The sequence below is a fragment of the Strongylocentrotus purpuratus genome, unplaced genomic scaffold (genome assembly GCF_000002235.5).
Source record: "Strongylocentrotus purpuratus isolate Spur 01 unplaced genomic scaffold, Spur_5.0 spur5_scaffold_10, whole genome shotgun sequence".
NCBI lineage: Eukaryota > Metazoa > Echinodermata > Echinoidea > Camarodonta > Strongylocentrotidae > Strongylocentrotus > Strongylocentrotus purpuratus.
Genome location: NW_022145595.1, coordinates 11,407,590 through 11,426,735, shown reverse-complemented (window position 1 = coordinate 11,426,735; position 19,146 = coordinate 11,407,590). Strand labels below are relative to the sequence as shown.

At 38.7% G+C, this 19,146-nt stretch overlaps 1 protein-coding gene across 2 annotated transcripts; it reads right to left on the bottom strand.

The window, feature by feature from the left end:
- Window positions 1–1,652: 1,652 nt before the first annotated feature.
- Window positions 1,653–17,264, bottom strand: LOC753866 (kelch-like protein 3). Of its 2 annotated transcripts, none has more exons than XM_030979491.1 (13): window positions 16,929–17,264; window positions 14,139–14,258; window positions 13,612–13,840; window positions 12,443–12,618; window positions 11,369–11,465; window positions 10,593–10,752; window positions 8,089–8,210; window positions 7,419–7,536; window positions 5,759–5,956; window positions 4,414–4,515; window positions 3,621–3,749; window positions 2,961–3,101; window positions 1,653–2,017 (listed from the first exon to the last, which is right to left on the bottom strand). In XM_030979491.1, the coding sequence occupies exons 2-13, from the start codon at window positions 14,255–14,257 to the stop codon at window positions 1,755–1,757; spliced, it is 1,854 nt and encodes a 617-aa protein (XP_030835351.1). In that variant the 5' UTR covers window position 14,258; window positions 16,929–17,264; the 3' UTR covers window positions 1,653–1,754. The 2 variants fall into 2 exon arrangements, with proteins under 2 accessions (XP_030835351.1, XP_030835352.1); XM_030979492.1 differs by having other exon boundaries at window positions 10,608–10,752; window positions 16,929–17,262.
- Between the last annotated feature and the right edge of the window lie 1,882 nt (window positions 17,265–19,146).

Below are 19,146 nucleotides of genomic sequence, written 5' to 3'. Positions count from 1 at the left end.
GAAGTTGACGATATTCAGAGGTCAAAGCCTTAACACCAGCCAATTTCTATTTCAGTGTTTAGGGCTGGTGTTAGTGTTTATTAAACACTAACACCAGCCCTAAACATTCAACTTAAAATCACCTAATATATCAATTAAAGCAATGTGCAGGGGGAATGTAATACATATTCCATAGATGTAAAGTTTAGGAAATTCTTGAAGTTTTACTACTCTTGCATTTGCTCAACACACATCTGTCATCATCTTTGTCAGTATTTGACATTTATAGTAAGTATTAAATTAAACATTTAAGGTTCTTCCAATTAGAAAAATCCCATTTTGTCCATACAACAAAGACTTGGGAGCAAGCTATCAAGTTGATTCTGATCTTGATATTTGAATTTGATTTTGAAATGCCAAGTGAATGGGCTTTTTATTTTAGAATAAAGGGATAACATGAATGTTTACTCTATAAACTGCTAATATGCTTTTTTTTTTTAAATAGCACCAGAAAAAAAAAAGGGGGGGGGGGGGTCGGCCCTATTTGTAGCCATATACAATCTTATCCTCCTAGAGCTTTCATAATGTACCAACAACAGCTTTATAAATAAAAGCCTTTACTTCTCATCCTCCTTGTCATTTCAAATACAAATGACTGCCAGGATTTCAATTCTTTCATGTTGTGCTCCGTCAGAGCTAGAGCTGTCTTTGATATGGTGTAATATTGAAGCCCTACAAAAATTGTGCTTAAAAATGATCATGAAGTGCCTCAAAAAAGTAAAATTCTTTGAGTGACCCGTTTTACCATACTCATTTTCCCCCATAGACTGTAGTGTTACAAAAACAGTTCGGAAATCTCAAATTCCAACCATAAATATCTTGATAATCAGACAGGCGATCGGCTTGTAAAAGTCATGGGATTCCTGACTGACCTAAAGGTTTATACTTATGATTGCAGCATGAGCTAAATCCGGGATTTTGTTTAAGAATCTGAGACAAAGATACCCAATCCCTTTAAGAATACTCAGCTCATGAGCATCTCATAAACTTGGAAATGGAGAAGTATTTTTTTGGTCACATGATCCAGTTTTGCATACAAACAATATATATTCAGTGGTTCTTCGTTCACAAACAGTTATCATACATTGCTGAAAAGATCTGCATTAGATCACATTTAACACACATTGCTGAAATAAGGTCAATAAATACTTTTTACAAAACTTCCGTTAAAAAACGACAAAGCAGTGTGTTTCTTCCATTTGAATGTTGAGAACAAATTGTAGCCTTTTAACCACTCACGACTCCAAACTCAACATCAAGGACAAACTGAATACTACTAATTGCATATAAACCCACAGAGAAAGGATCACAGGTACGGTTTCTCTTTTAAATATATGATTGAGAGCTCCACTTTATGTGGCATGAAGAAAAGTAGATGTTTCTACCGATTCCTCTATTCAATAAACCGTGAAGCGAGATACCTATTCAGCCCATTGCACTACCATCCAGAGTTGAAAATAACGGTTGAATATACACTCGAATACTTGTCGTCATCAACCAGATAAATAAAAGTCCATGAAGAATTCTTTCAAGCTGATTGATTGCTCGCGAGTCACTATAAAGCATGAAAATTATTAACATGCACATAGAACTGAAGCTCAAATCACGTCCACGCACTCTACGCCACACAGTGTTCAAAAGCATCCTTCCGGCGATTCAGCTCTGCTTCTGTCGCGCCCTTTCATGTCATCGACTAATCCAACGCGAGCACCTTATCACGGGTTGGGCAGCTGTGCATAAGCTCCCTCCGTCTTCATGCTCTCGGGATCCCATTGTAACGAGTTCGCTTCCCGGTAAGCGTTCAGCGATGGGACCTTGTCAATGGTCGCTATTCCCGAATAACTGCGACCCGTTGTCATGGTCGTGCGAACAAGCGACCAATTATCAGTTCTTGGGTTAAAGCATTCCACCGAGGCAAGATTTGACGTTCCATCGTCTCCGCCCACTACGTACAGGAGTCCATTCACCGATGCTACACCTACAAAAACAATAAGATATAAACATAAACAATAATAATGATAACAGTAATGATAATAATAATAAACTTGTAAAAATTGGCCTATTACTCACTGGAAGATGTTGCAATATTGCTCTCATTTTGAAATTGTTCTGAACAATATGAAACATGCACTATTTTTCTATGCAGAATCCTACTGGAGACATCGTAAGGATTACGCACATATAACATTATCACGGTAGACCCCATAGAACGGATACTACAGCACGATGAAAAAAAAAAGAAGGACGGGCTGATTCGGATGGTCCAGCGAGTAAAAGGAGGGGCGGTTTCGCGTGGCTTAGTTGCTAAAGGGTTAATGACTTCATATCTCTCTTTAAGAGAAGACATTGGGGAAAAACAAGGAGTTTTTATATAAATGATAATGAACGACAAGGCATATAGTTTAAAGGCAAGGAATTCAGACACTACTTCAGATTTACGTATACTGCCATCTGCTGCTCACAATGTCCCGACATGTCGATAGCCATGTCCCACAATGCATCACCAAACGCATGACGCACATGATGATGCTAGGGTACAGGATATCGCTCTACATACACCTTCCCCGAAAGATGGCGCAACTGTAAATACTTTACAGCAGTGGTAGCAATGTCGGTATTAGAACCACTCCCAGTTCTTTCCCTCCTCTTTCTTCTAACAATTTCTGCAGACTGTATATCTAAAGTATCCTCCTTCTTTCCCTACTCTTCCTTTCCACAATTTTCCCTGTCAAAGCAAGATTCTCTAGGCCTTCTTTACGTGTAATGTGACCCATGACCTTCAACTGCCTAATCAACATCTCACTTATCATTTTCCTGTGCAGTCCAGCTCTTCTAAGAACTTCCTCATTACTAACTTTGTCAGTCCAAGCAATTATCATTTGATAACTACCAATTATTTCAAAATAAAGAACGTATCATACCTGCATTCCTCCTACAGAGTGTCATGTCGGCTACCTGTGACCATCTATCTGAGTCTGGGTTGTATACCTCGACACTCTTTCTAACCATAGGACCATCATGGCCTCCTACTGCATACAGTAAGCCATCTACGACACCAACGCCTACAGGCACAAACACAATACAGGGATGTCAGTAAGAATCGATCAGAGGGCCTGAAAATCACCTAGAATGAGCTATTTTGTACATAAAAAAGCCTTAACTATGGCCTGAATTTAGGCTTCTGCCTGAAAACTTGCATCCTTGATAATAAGAGTACAATCACAAATGGAGGCTTTCGGTAACATCATGTAGTAGCATTACTGAAAAGGATGTTGGTATGTTCTTTCGTCTAAAGAACCAGCTTATAGAGCATATAGAGAAAGAATATATGAAGGAAAGGGAAAGAAAGGAAGAGATGATAATGGAATTAACTTTTGGTAATAAAAATCCATGACAGGAGTGGCTGGAAAACAGTAAAGGCTTATTCAGATATAAAGTAAAGAACCGTGGCTTTTTCATTTATTATAACATGTATTATTGAAAGCCAACTGCGCATAACGTTCTATCTTGTTTCTAATTATAGTCAACCATTGTTTTTTTAAACAATAAAAACAGGAAAAAGAAGTGACACTATAGTTTACCTGCTCCACTCCTCCTTGTACTCATCTCAGCCACAGTAGACCATTTATTATCAGCAGGGTCGTATCTTTCTACTGAGCTTAGACAATGTCTTGAGGCCCCATCATAGCCCCCTACAGCATACAGAAAACCTGTACAAACAAAATAAAAATATTGAATGACATTTATTAAAGGGATTGGGTATCTTTGCCTCAGATTCTAAACAAAATCCTGGATTTAGCAGATCGCCTGTCTGATTATCAAGAAATTTATGATTAGAAATAGAAATTAAAAAAAACGTTTTCTCAATGGTTTTTATAACACATGAGTCTATTAGGGAAAATGAGAATGGTAAAACTGGTCACTCAAAGATTTTAAATTTTTTGAGTCACTTTATGATCATTTTGAGGTGCAATTTTTTTAGAGCTTCAATATTACACCATATCACAGACACTGATAACACGTAGGGCCATGCATCTCAGATTTGTAAAACATTGTTAAACAATGCCTTTGAATATCATTGTGCAATTTACAAAAAATACAAGTTTCAAGAGAAAATTTTCATGTTTAGATTCCCTGAAAGGTTAAAAGTATCACAGAATACTCCTGACGAAGAAAGGAGCATGTGGTTTGAAATGTCAAGACCATTCTTTCTTCAAAGAAACAGTTCTATTCCGAACCTTTACTACAAGAATACCCAAACAGGTTCCTCTGGAACATATTACAATGAGAAATCATTTTCAAGGGAAACAAAATATGTGGTCTTTGTAGACAGTACTACTGACTGTACTAATAATGTTATGCTAAAGAACATACCATTGAGGACAGCCACTCCGACACTACTCCGTCTTGTGTTCATCTGTGCTACCGGTCTCCATTCATTCATCTTGGGATCGTATGCCTCTACACTGCTCAATCCTGAAACGAGTAATACAAATTATTAGCCCATGTCTATTTAGAGTTTTAAAAAGGTCACAATAAATCAGACTTTCCTCCTCAAATTGGCAACAATTATTTGTACTTTTCACTTTTTCATAGTTTAAAAAAAATTGCAAATGAAACAGAAACATAGAATGAAAACTGCAAAAAATCAACAAGAAATTGCAATTTGTATACAAAAATAGTGATTACAAACTTCACTGTGAATTGACAATTTAAAGACTTCAATGATTATTTGACAAGCCATTCTTATTCATGGACTCAAATTTCCAAGTGATTTTTGCACTTTTTGCTTATGTACATTTGTGTAATTTAAAGCATTCTGGATGAAAAGATGTTAGGGGAGGGGGAGGAGGAAGAGGAGATGGAGGAGGAGGAGGAGGAAGAAGAGGGAGGAGGGAGGAGAGAGGACGGAGGAGGAGGAGGAGGAGGAGGAGGAGGAGGAGGAGGAGGAGGAGGGGGAGGAGGAGGAGTAGGAGGGGACAGGAGGAGGGGAAGGAAGGAGGAGGCAAATGAGGAGGAGGATGAGGAGGAGGAGAGGGAGGAGGAGGAAGAGGAGGAGGAGGAGGAGGAGGAGAGGGAGGAGGAGGAAGAGGAGGAGGAGGAGGAGGAGGAGGAGGAGAGGGAGGAGGAGAAGGAGGAGGGGGAGGAAAGGAGGAGGCAAATGAGGAGGAGGAGATGGAGGAGGAGGAAGAGGAGGAGGAGGAGGAGGAGAGGGAGGAGGAGAAGGAGGAGGGAGGAGGGAGGAGGAGGAGGGAGGAGGAGGAGTAGGAGGGGACAGGAGGAGGGGGAGGGAAGGAGGAGGCAAATGAGGAGGAGAGGGAGGAGGAGGAGAGGGAGGAGGAGGAGAGGGAGGAGGAGGAGGGAGGAGGAGGAGGAGAAGGAGGAGGAGGAGGAGGAGAGGGAGGAGGAGGAGGAGGAGGAGAGGGAGGAAGAGAAGGAGGAGGGAGGAGGGAGGAGGAGGAGGGAGGAGGAGGAGGGAGGAGAAGGAGTAGGAGGGGACAGGAGGAGGAGGAGGAGAAGGAGGAGGCAAATGAGGAGGAGGAGAGGGAGGAGGAGGAGAGGGAGGAGGAGGAGAGGGAGGAGGAGGAGAGGGAGGAGGAGGAGAGGGAGGAGGAGGAGGGGAAGAGGAGGAGGGGAAGAGGAGGAGGAGGGGGAAGAGGAGGAGAGGGGAGGAGATGATGAAGAGGGCCCCATGGCAGTGATTCCTTGATATATTTACCAGTGGTGCCGTCAAATCCGCCTACTGCATAGATCATGCCATTCAAGACTGCTACGCCTAACGTACTCCGCCTCGCTTCCATAGATGCCACTGAAGACCACATGTTCCGGACAGGATCGTAAACGTCTACTGTTCTCACCCTCAGAGATCCATTGAAACCGCCAACAGCATACACCATGCCATTTAAAACAGCAACCCCTGCAAGAAAATGCAATCAATCATTGTTCAGTCGAACTTTATTTATACCGGCCCTGTTTAGAAAGACCATCAGTCTATAAAGACTTTATATTTTTGTATCTCAATGAACCATGTACTCAAGGAACCTGTTAACAAAGACCACCTGCCTATAAAGACCACTTTTCTTGTTTCCTTTGCACAGTCTTTATAAACAGGTTTTACTCTATGCAATGATGTAAAGAAATAATCTTTTCTAAGAGTTATGGTACATCAGTTTTGATTATAGGTACATGTGACAAGTCCGTAGACGATTTTGAATAAAATGATTAAGTTTAAAAACTAGATGGAACTTCGACTGCGCGCACTCGAAAATGATGCCTCCGTCATAGAGCAATTTTACAAACAAAACAGAAGAAATTTTTCAAATTCAAGTTCAATTGTAATCCATTAACAGGTTCTCAGAATATCCTGATTACAAGCAATTTCTCATATACATATATGACCCTTTGATCTTTGACCTCATGACCCTAAAATCTACTCAGTTCATTTGCTCTGCAAGATGTCCCGAGGTAAATAGTAATCCATCTGTCAGTTCTAATGAGAATGCGTTCACAAGCTATTTTTGCATACATAATGAGCCCATGACCTTTGAGCTCTTGACCCAAGAATCTACTCAATTCATTGGCTCTGCAAGATACATACATGATCTAAGTTTGGCAGGAATCCATCAATCTGTTCTAATGATAATGTGATCACAAGCTGTTTTTTAATACATAATGAGCCCTGTGACATTTGACCTTTGACCTCATGACCCCAAAATCTAATCAGTTCATCGGCTCTGCAAGATACATACATGACCAAAGTTTGGCAGGAATCCATCAATCGGTTCTTCAGATAACGCGATTAGGAGCTGTTTTTGCATACATGAGCCATGTGACCTTTGACCTTTGACCTCGTGACCCCAAAATCTAATCAGTTCATTGGCTCTGCAAGATACATACATGACCAAAGTTTGGCAGGAATCCATCTGTCGGTTTTTCAGATAACGCGATCACGAGAACGGGACGTACGGACGTACAGACATACAGACGTACGGACGGACGGACAACCCGAAAACATAATGCCTCCGGCTACTTCGTAACGGAGGCATAAAAATATTAAATTGAAAGTTTGTGTACAGTAAAGGCAGAAGTCCCAAAGGAAATTGGATTATTAAAACTAGGCTGCTTACAGGAAATGCTCTATTTTAAGGTACGACAAGTTACAAAGAAAGAGGAACGGAAGGCAGTGTTTTGTCACAACCGGTGATCTCTATCATGTCTCATTTGCTGATCACTTTACTGAAGGCTTTAAAAAGACCTACTGTATTTATAGCAGAATAGTTTATTGCTTACTACTTGTCAATTAAAATCCAAGAAATATTATGAAACATGGTGGGGGGGGGGGGAGGGAGGGGCTAGTATTTATCTTTAAATGCACTGACCTGCTCTACATCTTCTTGATGGCATCTCAGCTGCTTGCGTCCAGGTCTCCTCCTTGAAATCATAGACTTCAACACTGCGAATAGCTTTGGGGGCTTGTCCACCGACTACCAGCATTAACTATATCAACAAACAAAATAGTTTAATACGATCACTGGAATATATATGCAGATTGGGATTTTTTATTTTCTCACAGCAGTATTTAGCACTCACAAAGAAATTTAAACATTAGGATAATAAATACATAAATACCTGATGATTGGCTTAAATATCATAACCTCTTGGTGGTGAAACTAATTTGATTTTAATTGCAATTATTACTTAAATCCCTAAATTGGCAATATGGTGTAAAATTTAAAAAAATATATGTACTGGTATATGTTGGCAAATTTTTGGTTCAATATTGCAATTTCCTATCACATTGGTTCATCAAATAAACATTTTTACTTTCTTTAAACTATGAAGGAGTGGAAAAAAAAGATAAAATGTTGCCAATTTGAGGAGAGAAAATCAATTAATTTAGAAAATAAGAAAACTGCTAGAGGTAAAAAAAAAAAAAAAAAAAAAACTTATTTTAACCCATTGTCTCCTGGAACCGGGTGGTCGCTGTGTAAAGTCTATGGGAATGAAAAAATTCAGAAGTTAACGGGTTAAAAGTATATTTGTTCTCACCTTTGGTAGTCCAATAGGGGTGCGTAATCTGGTTCGAGGGTTCTTCATTGTACCTCTCTGCTCTTTGGGTAATAGATGGTATTTCATGGCCTCTATCAGGAAGTCTTTACAATCACTGTTGCCTAGGAAGAAAATAAAATGATTCATTAAAGATAAACTTGAGTTCTGGTAAAAAAAGAAAATTAATTCTCACAGAATCTAACAAAACTTACACTGAACGTTCAAGATTACAAATAAATGTCATGTGCCAAACAATTTTGGAAGGAAATGTATACTGGCTGAGTAAATGAGCATTGAAAGATAAGGAAATCAGGGTAGTACTAGCCCCAACACCATGTGTGTTGTCCCATATAAATCTTTCTGTGTAAGTGATTGTTACTTTACCAAGACTCTGCCAAATTTATGATGATTTTGATGACTCCAGAACCTTGCATTACACACCATTACTTACATGCTATATGATCAACTTTTCTGATCCATTCCACACCTTTTCTTTCACAATGCAATCGCATTACCAGAACTCAAGTTTATCTTTAACTCTCCCGCGAGATAAGACCTTTCCAACCTGTTTGTTTGTCTCAAGAACGTCTTCTGAAAAAAAATTGAGCTTTTCATATATTCTCTTCATGCTTTTTTATATATTCTCTTCGTAAAACTAGCTATGTTCAGGATATAAAATCATAGTCTAATACTAAACTACTAAAAGTTGTATGCCTCCACAATGCATTACATTTGGATGACCAGAAATAAGTAAAATTTCTATGTCTCTATAATTTATTGCATTTAGATGACCAGAAATCATTAAAAGTTGTATGCCTCTACAATGCATTATTTCAGAAAGAGCATAAATTAGTTTAAGTTGTAGCTTTAACCATGAACTGTCTTTAGAATCAAAGACTTGGGTCCTGTTTTATAAAGAGTTGCGATTGATCCAAATCAATCGCATGTCCTCTAATTCATCACATGTTTGCAGTCCCCCATCTTAATATGCAAAGCATTACGTTTAGATGAAAAGAAATGAGTACAATTTTTATGTCTCTGTAATTTATTGCATTTAGATGACCAGAAATCATGAACAGTTGTATTCCTCTGCAATTGCATTGTGTTTAGAAGACCAGAAATCAGTACGAGTTGTAACTTTGACCATGCACTGTCTTCAGAAGACCTGGGCCCTATCTTATAAAGAGTCATGATTGATCCAAATCAATCGCAAGTCCTCCAATCAATCACAAGTTTGCAGTCTCCTATCTCGTAAGTACATGGTTGTGACTGATATCAGCTGCAAATAAGTTTCAATTAATCGCAACTGTTTATAAGACAGGGCCAGATATTAGGAAATCCAAAGTTATTTTAATGGCTGCTTCATAAATTACCGGTAGTTGAGATACCTTTAATGAGCTGCAATTAATCGCAACTGTTTTTAAGACAGGGCCCAGATATTGGTTAAAAAACTGAATTTTTATTAATGGCTGCTTCATAAATTACTGGTAGATGAGATACCTTTAATGAGCTGCGATTAATTGCAACTGTTTATAAGACAGGGCCAAAATATGATATAACCTGAAGCTTTATTGATGGCTGCTTCATAGATTACCTGTAGATGAGATACCTTTAATGAGCTGCGATTAATCGCAACTGTTTATAAGACAGGGCCCATGCAGATATTGGGGAAAACCCGAAGTTTTTGTAATGGCTACTTCATAAATTAATGGTAGAAGAGATACCTTTAATGAGCTGCGATTAATCGCAACTGTTTTTAAGACAGGGCCCAGATATTGGTTAAAAACTGAAGTTTTATTAATGGCTGCTTCATAAATTACTGGTAGATGAGATAGCTTTAATGAGCTGCAATTAATCGCAACTGTTTATAAGACAGGGCACATGCAGATATTGGGAAAAACCCGAAGATTTTTGTAATGGCTGCTTCATAAATTACCGGTAGAAGAGATACCTTTAATGAGCTGCGATTAATCGCAACTGTTTTTAAGACAGGGCCCAGATATTGGTTAAAAAACTGAAGTTATTTTATTGGCTGCTTCATAAATTACCGGTAGTTGAGATACCTTTAATGAGCTGCGATTAATCGCAACTGTTTATAAGACAGGGCCCATGCAGATATTGGTAAAACCTGAAGTTTTTGTAATGGCTGCTTTATAATTTACCGGTCGATGAGATACCTTTAATGAGCTGCAATTAATCGCAACTATTTATAAGACAGGGCACATGCAGATATTGGGAAAAACCCGAAGATTTTTGTAATGGCTGCTTCATAAATTACCGGTAGAAGAGATACCTTTAATGAGCTGCGATTAATCGCAACTGTTTTTAAGACAGGGCCCAGATATTGGTTAAAAAACTGAAGTTATTTTATTGGCTGCTTCATAAATTACCGGTAGTTGAGATACCTTTAATGAGCTGCGATTAATCGCAACTGTTTATAAGACAGGGCCCATGCAGATATTGGTAAAACCTGAAGTTTTTGTAATGGCTGCTTTATAATTTACCGGTCGATGAGATACCTTTAATGAGCTGTTCCTCCTCCACTCTTTGGATGAGATAGTCCCGTGAAAGGAGAGGCAGTCTGACATGTTCAACAAGCTGCGGCATGTAATCGCTACGGTTACTAGGATCCTGCTTCACCCACGACACTACGGCTTCAAATACCTGATACAAAAACAATTAAATTCAAATTTCAAATTTCAAATTTATTCATGTTTCCAACATTAAAGTGAAACCTGTTTATAAAGACCACTCAAATGAGACAAGAAAAGTGGTCTTTATAGGCAGGTGGTCTTTTATGTACAGGTTTCTATAGTACATGTTTCAATGAGAAGCCGTTCTGAAGGAAACAGAAAATGTGGTCTTTATAGACAGGTGGTTGCTAAAGCAGGTTTGACTGTACCATCAACATGCGTATAATGTCATTTCCATGCTTACAATTCAATTGACAGTAAAGAGAGTTATATGCCAACATAGATACCCCGTAAGTATTTGCAACATAATTGATGCTTAATCAAATTAATAAAGGTATAACAAATCTATAAAAAAATAAAATCTAGAAATAAACTAACACTAAAGGCAGATAAAATTGGCATTCCCAGGTTCATTGGTAAGGAGAATAAGTGATTGCACAGTAATCTGCTTAAAAAATTAATTGTAACTGCAGTAATTAAAAAATTATTAATATGGATTTAAAATTTGCATGAAATAAAGGGTGATCAATTCTTATCAACTCAAATATGATATCAGGTGATCAATCTGCTATCATGTGATCACTTACCTCTTCTTCTGAATGGACCGTCAGGTGATCACTACTAATTAGTTCACAGACTTGAGCAGCTGGCAGAGCAAAGAACTCATCGCTATGGACAACAGCACTAGATCAGAATACAAGGTAAATAATCAGTCATGGTCGTTTCCTTTAGCTTAATAAACACCGCATACCTTACAATTAAAATATAGTCATTTAATATCATATGGAATTGCAGTTACAGAAAGATCTAAAGCAAAGTTGAACTCAGACCAGTCGCACACTCCAAGTGGAATGCTTACAACTGATATTTTATAAATATCTCATTTACATGTAGGTTCTAGACCTTTGATTGGTCAGAACTGTGGGCATACCAATAGCTACTGTGATCTTAGTGAGAGTAAATTCTTATAGTCATTTCATATATGTTGTTGTAATGAATGCCGGAGCATGCAAAAACTTGTATAATTCTATTGAAAGTGATATCATAATCATGGTTCTTCCTGTATCAATTTAAAGAAAAGTTTGAGTTCTGGTAATGATAGGAAATTAATTCTCACAGGATCCAAAAAAACCTACACTGAATGTTCAAGATTACAAATAGTTGTCATGTGCCAAATGATTTTGGTAGAAAATGTATAGGGGCTGAGTAATGAGCATAGAAAGATAAGAAAATAAAAATTGAAAGGCGTAAATATTCTCCAAAAGAATGAAAAGCTGATAACACACACACAAAAAAACAAAAAACAACATAAGTAGGTCACTATGTGAAAATGGGAGTTGTGGTTTTTATTGAATTCCAGTGATTTCCAGCAATTTTTGGTGAGTTTATTTTTATTTTACTGGGTCAAACTATCAATCTACTGCAGGATAAACAAACCAGAATGAATTATAGCCATGTGCTTTCAACACACTATTCCTACACCAGAGTCCCGACTTAGAAAGAGTTGATATCAATCGCAACAATCGCAACTATGTACATAGGAGACTGCAAACTTGCGATTGATTGGAGGACTTACGATTGATTTGGATAAATCGTAACTCTTTGTAAGACAGGGACCAGAGCTCAAGATTAGCTTTAACCTCATTGTAACAAGAGCATACCTGAAGTGTTGCATGGTATAATTCTGACCATAGTGGTAGAGTTCGCTACACGAGTGTACGTCAGCAAATGCTCTTATACCAAGACAGTTGGTAGGATGAAGTTGTTTTTGCAGGAAATCACAGCATGCATCTCTGACGTCATTCAGCTGTAATAAACTGGCAGCAGGTAGGAGGGTCTACGGTATCAATACAAAACAAAAACATGATAATTTCATCCATTTCAAATTACCTACATTTTTTTTTAAAAGTTAATCAAAATATTCTTTATAATTAAATTTCAGCTTTTGTTTAGTGTACTACAGGCTAATTTTTCTCTGTGTATTTACAGAACTCACCTGTAAAAAATTGCAGGAATTGGGAGAAGAAAACAAAATATTGCATTCAGTGATTACTTCGCTGCTTTTCACAAGTCATACTGAAAATACTTTGTCATCAACTATGCTCAACAAAACATTGATGAAGGGCACACAAATGATTTTATAAAGGACAGAATAAGTCAAAACAATATGAAAAATCCATATTCATGATTCGGACATACTATCTTCCACATTTTAGGCTTGTTCAGATATGGCACGGTATACCGCTACATAAAAGCTGCCATGTTTTTTGTTATGTTTAAATGAATGGCATTGGACAAAGGAATTGCACATATTCACTCAGCTCTGTGCTATTTATACATATATGTGACGCATATGACAATCTATGTCATCATAAAAAAACGAAGCGGTTTTGCGGCGTTATATCTGAATGTGCCTATAATCTACTTTTATGCCATAATTGCAAAATGTCAACATGAGACAAAAGAACAGTTCATTACCTTGCAATAGACCAGTTCATGGTTAGCACATGTCCCAAATGACCCCGAATATCAACAGATATTCAAAACATGAAGAGGTCCCACTTTGTATATTTTGAAAAAAATCACTCCTACAGTGATGGAGGTGTATCATGGAGTGCACTGCTTGTGCATAAATGAATAATGATTACCAAACTTTCATGAGCACGTATCCAGTATTTTTCCTCCCTGTATTTCACAATTTGGTCTGCAATGACCTTTATCTGCTCATGCTCAGACTGCAACCATGAACTGGCTTATTATAACAAAACTAATATAACTTGGCTATGGTATAAAAGATACTTTTAGAAACCAAGGAGCAACAGACACTGACCTGAACATTTTCCTCAGTCACCTGAACTTCTGAGGTGTAGACAAAATCGATGAGTAATGAAAGAGCTCTGCCATCCACCTCCTGGAGAATAATCTTCTCCGCTCGACTCTCGGACAATTCACTGGTAAACATGGCCGAGAAATACTGGCTGCAGGAGGCTAGCACGATACGATGCGCCGGGATCTCTACACCCTCTGCCTCCAGAATCACATCACATAGAATATTTTGTCTAAATGGACAATACAAATGGAGAACAACAAAAAAGACATAATAATAACAACAACAGCAATTGTGATGTGTGTGTTTACAGTCACTTTGATGGTTTTATCATGATGAAAGATAAGTAGATGACGAACAATGAGCTATTTCAAAACTTATTTTTACGACTGGGTTTTGTTACCAGGTTGACCAAATTCTGGCTACAGTTCGGCCTGGAAAATGTCAAGCTCGAAACGCTTCACCTGGTAGGCCTTCCGAGCTACAGCACAACAACAGCAAAGGAATATCATCTCATCCGATGTACTTACTTTCTGAAGACGTTAAGCACCTCAAACGCCTTCTGTGTGTGGAGATTGTTTGTGTACGGAGGGGCATCAGGAGGAGGGATCTCCATATCCTCCATCTCTATAGCCTCAGGAAGATCCATCCTAACAAAACAAAACAACATCAATATCAATTACAACATGTCAGCTAAAAGAAAACAATTATAAGACCACATAGAGGTCACTGTCCATGTACATTGCACCTGTGCTGACACCAGATTTGGTTGAATTACTTGTGTATACAGGGGAGCGTTTCACAAAGATCAGAAGTTGAACTTATCAATTCTTGCTCAAATCCACAAAGCAGAACTTCAAAGAATTTTTTAATTTGCGAACAAGGACGTCATTGATTACACACTTCCTGGTTAGTGTCTCAACAGAGAACCTAAGATAGGACACTGCAATTTACACACTGCCCATATAATATTGTGTGTTAAAACATGTGCCCATGAAGGTTCCATATGCTATAAGTTGAAATGTCATCACTCACATCTTTAAGACCCATTTGTAACCATACAATTACTCTGGAACAAGCGCTTAATCTACATATTCTTCTTATACCCTATTAAAATTTTATTAAACTATTAAGTTATTTCTAGTTTTGCTGTCTGGACTAGAGTGATTGATTGCAAAATAGGACTAAAACAAAAGCACCTGTGCTGTGGCCTGAATTTCAACAGCAGTAATTCTGGGCTTGTGTCTGAAAGTCAACATTTTGGTTTCTAGCTTCCACACAAATAATTTTCCACTTATTGATTGATGCTGACTTTACGACAATAGTGGTTAGTTTAGCATACTACTACTATGGCGCACACTTGGAGTATGCTGAATTTGGCGAACTCCTTGTGGGCACCTTTTACCCACTCCAGCAAAGCACAGAGAGTCAATGCTTATGCGTATTGACCTCTAGCACCGCATGCTTGCTGTGAGGCAGGTATTATTAGACCCATACACAAATATACACACCACACAATATCGCATAGACTCTACACAATCATGTCGATGCAGCTGTAAGCAAAGTTTGACACTAGACTTACACTTTGAATTTTTAAATTATTCTTTTTAACATCAGTAAGTGAAAAAAAAAAGTATTTTACTGCTATTTAGGTTGTCACTAAAGTACCGATTTTAAGTGAAATCAGTTGAATTTTGTACAGTGGTGTTTGAAATGTTGAGAATCAAAAGCACAGCTTTTAGCTACACAGCCAGGATAGTGATGCTCCTATGTGTGCTTTTACCCTTATCGCTATTTTTGTTGAGTATTAAATTGGGAACGTGAAAACAGGCATTTTCGCATACACTGCCCTTTTTTGTGCATTTGTGTCAAAACCAACATTAATGCAAACTCTTGTTTAAAACTCAGCGTTTAACGATTTAAATTACAAAACTCTTCATAGATTTAGAATCTAGATCTACATGTGTATGGGTGTCAATTGAGGCTTGGTAATATCAACATATTTCATATTATCTCCTAGACTAACTCATACAGCCCATACAGCCAGATTATCAGATTACAGGGTCTTTCAAACAATCATCCTTTCAAGTATTCAAAACATTTCTTTTATTAATCATTTAATGATCTCCCCCATTCAGTTCACTTTGCATTTGTAGGCCCTAGACTACATCTAAAGTTTTCCCCATGGACTACTAGCATAATAATGTTAAACTCAGAGTCTAGTCTTAACATTAACAATAAAAGCAACACCAACAATTACAACTACAACAAGTCAACATGAATGATTATTATGATAAACAGATAGTGCCATGCTAGCGCACAGCACAGGCCCGGCCGCGCGTTTCCGTTTTACACCCTGCCCTAGGCTTTTCGTCAAGAAATTACACGAAACATGCTGTATCCGAAGTCTAAGTTTGTTTATATCGACGTCAAGAATAGCGAAGCCAAAGCTTATGTACAATTTCAATTGGGGATGCGAGGGTCTTCTTGTTCAAGACGGTTTTCCCGATATATTATTGTTTTGTTATCGCTGGGCTAAATTTTGCGAGCTGATCACGCATCCTCACGCTCTTAGAGTATTGCGTATTAATGGATAAAAATAAATGAAAAAAATAATGGTGGTGTGCAGAGCGCCGAGGCAAGATGTGGACGACTAGACTCCGAATACCAGTCGGTTTGTAAAATTTTATTGGAGAAAAGCCTAGGGCAGGGTGTAAAACGGAAACGCGCGGCCCGGCCCCGCTCCCGCGCGCGCGTTTCCGTTTTACACCCTGCCCTAGGCTTTTCTCCAATAAAATTTTACAAACCGACTGGTGCGCGGAGTCTAGTCGTCCACATCTTGCCTCGGCGCTCTGCACACCACCGGAACTCTGAAAACGTCACGTAGCGCTAGCTAACTCTCTATACTAGTTGATCTTCCTAGTCGTATCATTTATTTTTATCCATTAATACGCAATACTCTAAGAGCGTGAGGATGCGTGATCAGCTCGCAAAATTTAGCCCAGCGATAACAAAACAATAATATATCGGGAAAACCGTCTTGAACAAGAAGACCCTCGCATGCTTTGGCTTTGCTATTCTTGACGTCGATATAAACAAACTTAGACTTCGGATACAGCATGTTTCGTGTAATTTCTTGCCGAAAAGCCTAGGGCAGGGTGTAAAACGGAAACGCGCCTCCCGCGCCCCGGCAGCACCGATGCACATTAACATTTTGTAGACCTAGAAGTAGAAAAGCACAGGCACAGATATAGTTTAGGCATAGACTAGTCCAAATCAATATAAATTACGTTTCCGGAATATTAAATATCAATACTCACTATTCAATTTCCTTTTTCAGGAGAAGAAAGTGCATATTCTTGCCAATCTATTAGAGGGCAGTTGCAGTTCGCGATCGGGTCGATCCAGTCAGCTCAGTTCGTGTATGTTACCTTTGACCTCAACAGCACGGTCGAAAACCCGGAAGTACTGCCGTCTACTCTACCTGCACTATGCGAATGTAATGTTCATTGAGGGTCACTGACTGCCGCGATAGGGGGGCTCATGCCCATGGCCCCCTTCTCATCTGCTTAAAAAAGGGCCATTCATCCACTGAACTTAGTTAGGCTTTAATAACCATATATTATGTTAAGAGGGACTCTGTGATTTTGTGTGTCATCTGACCCCCCCCCCCCCGCATTAATTGCCATTGGCTAAATCTTTGTCTAATTTACTATTCAAGAATTGGAGGATTAGGAGAAAAGATTAATTTGACTCTGGAACACATTAATTGATAGTGATAGGAAACTTCCGGTCCAATCCACCACTTCCTCACATGAAACAAAGTTGTGATTACTCAGTGCCCAGAGTCAATCCGTTTTATCCTCTAAATTCATCATGACATACAAACATGAATTTCGGTATTCCCAAAATGGAAGTAAATAAATAAAATAAATAAATATATGAATGAATAAATGAAAAAATATATATATAATTGTACATGTATGTATATAACAAGCTGTTATTTCGTCCCTAGAAGAATATAAACAGACCTCTTTTTTACATGACCGGTGAGGTGGCAGCTAGTTGGTCGAATATTGGTACATTGTGGTAGGCCATAATCATTATATACAGAAAGGAAAAGGGACACTTGTCAAAGTAAAAGGGGGCATGTGGTAATTACATTTGAATAGGTGCACTTATCAGAGGTGAAAAGGGCACTTTCAGAAGTGGAGAGGGGCAATTATATAAAGGAAAATGGGCTTTTATTAGAATGTTTGTATAGGCACATTTGGGTAGGCCTTTTATGTGAGGGGTTATACACTCATCTTGTATACCCACCATCACTGCAGGAGGCTGTCATGAATATAGGCGTACTTATATTCAATAAATCGTATAGTGCATGTTCTCCCTCTTTATCACTCCTTCCATCTGTCTGTGTGTGTGTGCGTGTGTGTGTGTATCTGTGTGTGTCTTTCTCTCTCTCTCTCTCTCTCTCTCTCTCTCTCTCTCTCTCACATACACTTTTTTCTTCTTTTTTTCTCTCTCTCACTCTCTTTCCCCCTCTCTCTCTCTCTACCTCTCTCTCTCTCTCTTTCTCTCTCTCTCTCTCTCTCTTTCTCTCTCTCTCTCTCTCTCTCTCTCTCTATTTCTCAGACCTCTCTCTCTCTCTCTCTCTCTTTCTTTCTCTCTCTCTCTCTCTCATATTTTGATGAATGTATTGGAATTAGCAATAAACAAAGTGTCATGCGGTATAATATAGCAAAATGGGATGGAAAGTAAATTGTCTAAATCTAAGATGCAGTGACCTTACGATTGTATTCACTGGCCCATAAGGCCCTGTATCAGTTGCTCATGCAAATATAATATACAGGCCACGTCGTGTTATCATGGGCAGAATAGATATACCAAACTAACCAAACAGGCGCGGATCTACGGGGGGTTTAGCCCCCCCCCCCCCCCCCTTGGGCGGCCCCCCCCCCCCCCAAAAAAAAAGGGAAAAAAAAGGGGAAAAAAAAAGGGAAAAAAAGAAAAAAAGAAAGAAAAAAGAACGCACGCTGGAGAGAAACCCTTTCAAGTGCAAATATTGTGAGAAGATATTCAACTCAACTTAACCAAACACATGATAACTCTGGATATAACTGTGTATTTAACTGTTACTTGATTTAAAAAGACGTTATCATGCACTGCTTTTTATGGTCTCCATTGTGTTAATAGATGCCAGGAAAACATCACTTACGGGGTTCAAATAAACACCCAAAAAAAATCGGCTCGTGGACGATGCTCCGCATCGTCATTATTGGTCACTCCCCCCCCCCCCCCTTAGCAAAAAGCTAGATCCGCCCTTGCCAAAGGCTTCAAGTTTATTCTATACTGGTGTTAAAAGGGTATTTTCATGGAGCTAATAGTAATATAGACCGGAAATGAGTAATTTTGCAATTAAGTAATGTTGCACAAAGCAGCACTTCCGTCAAAATGTTATGATGCACAATTGTTTGTATTACAAAAATTGCGTGTATGGCAAACGAGCAACCTAGCAAAGTGGTGAAGTATAACTAT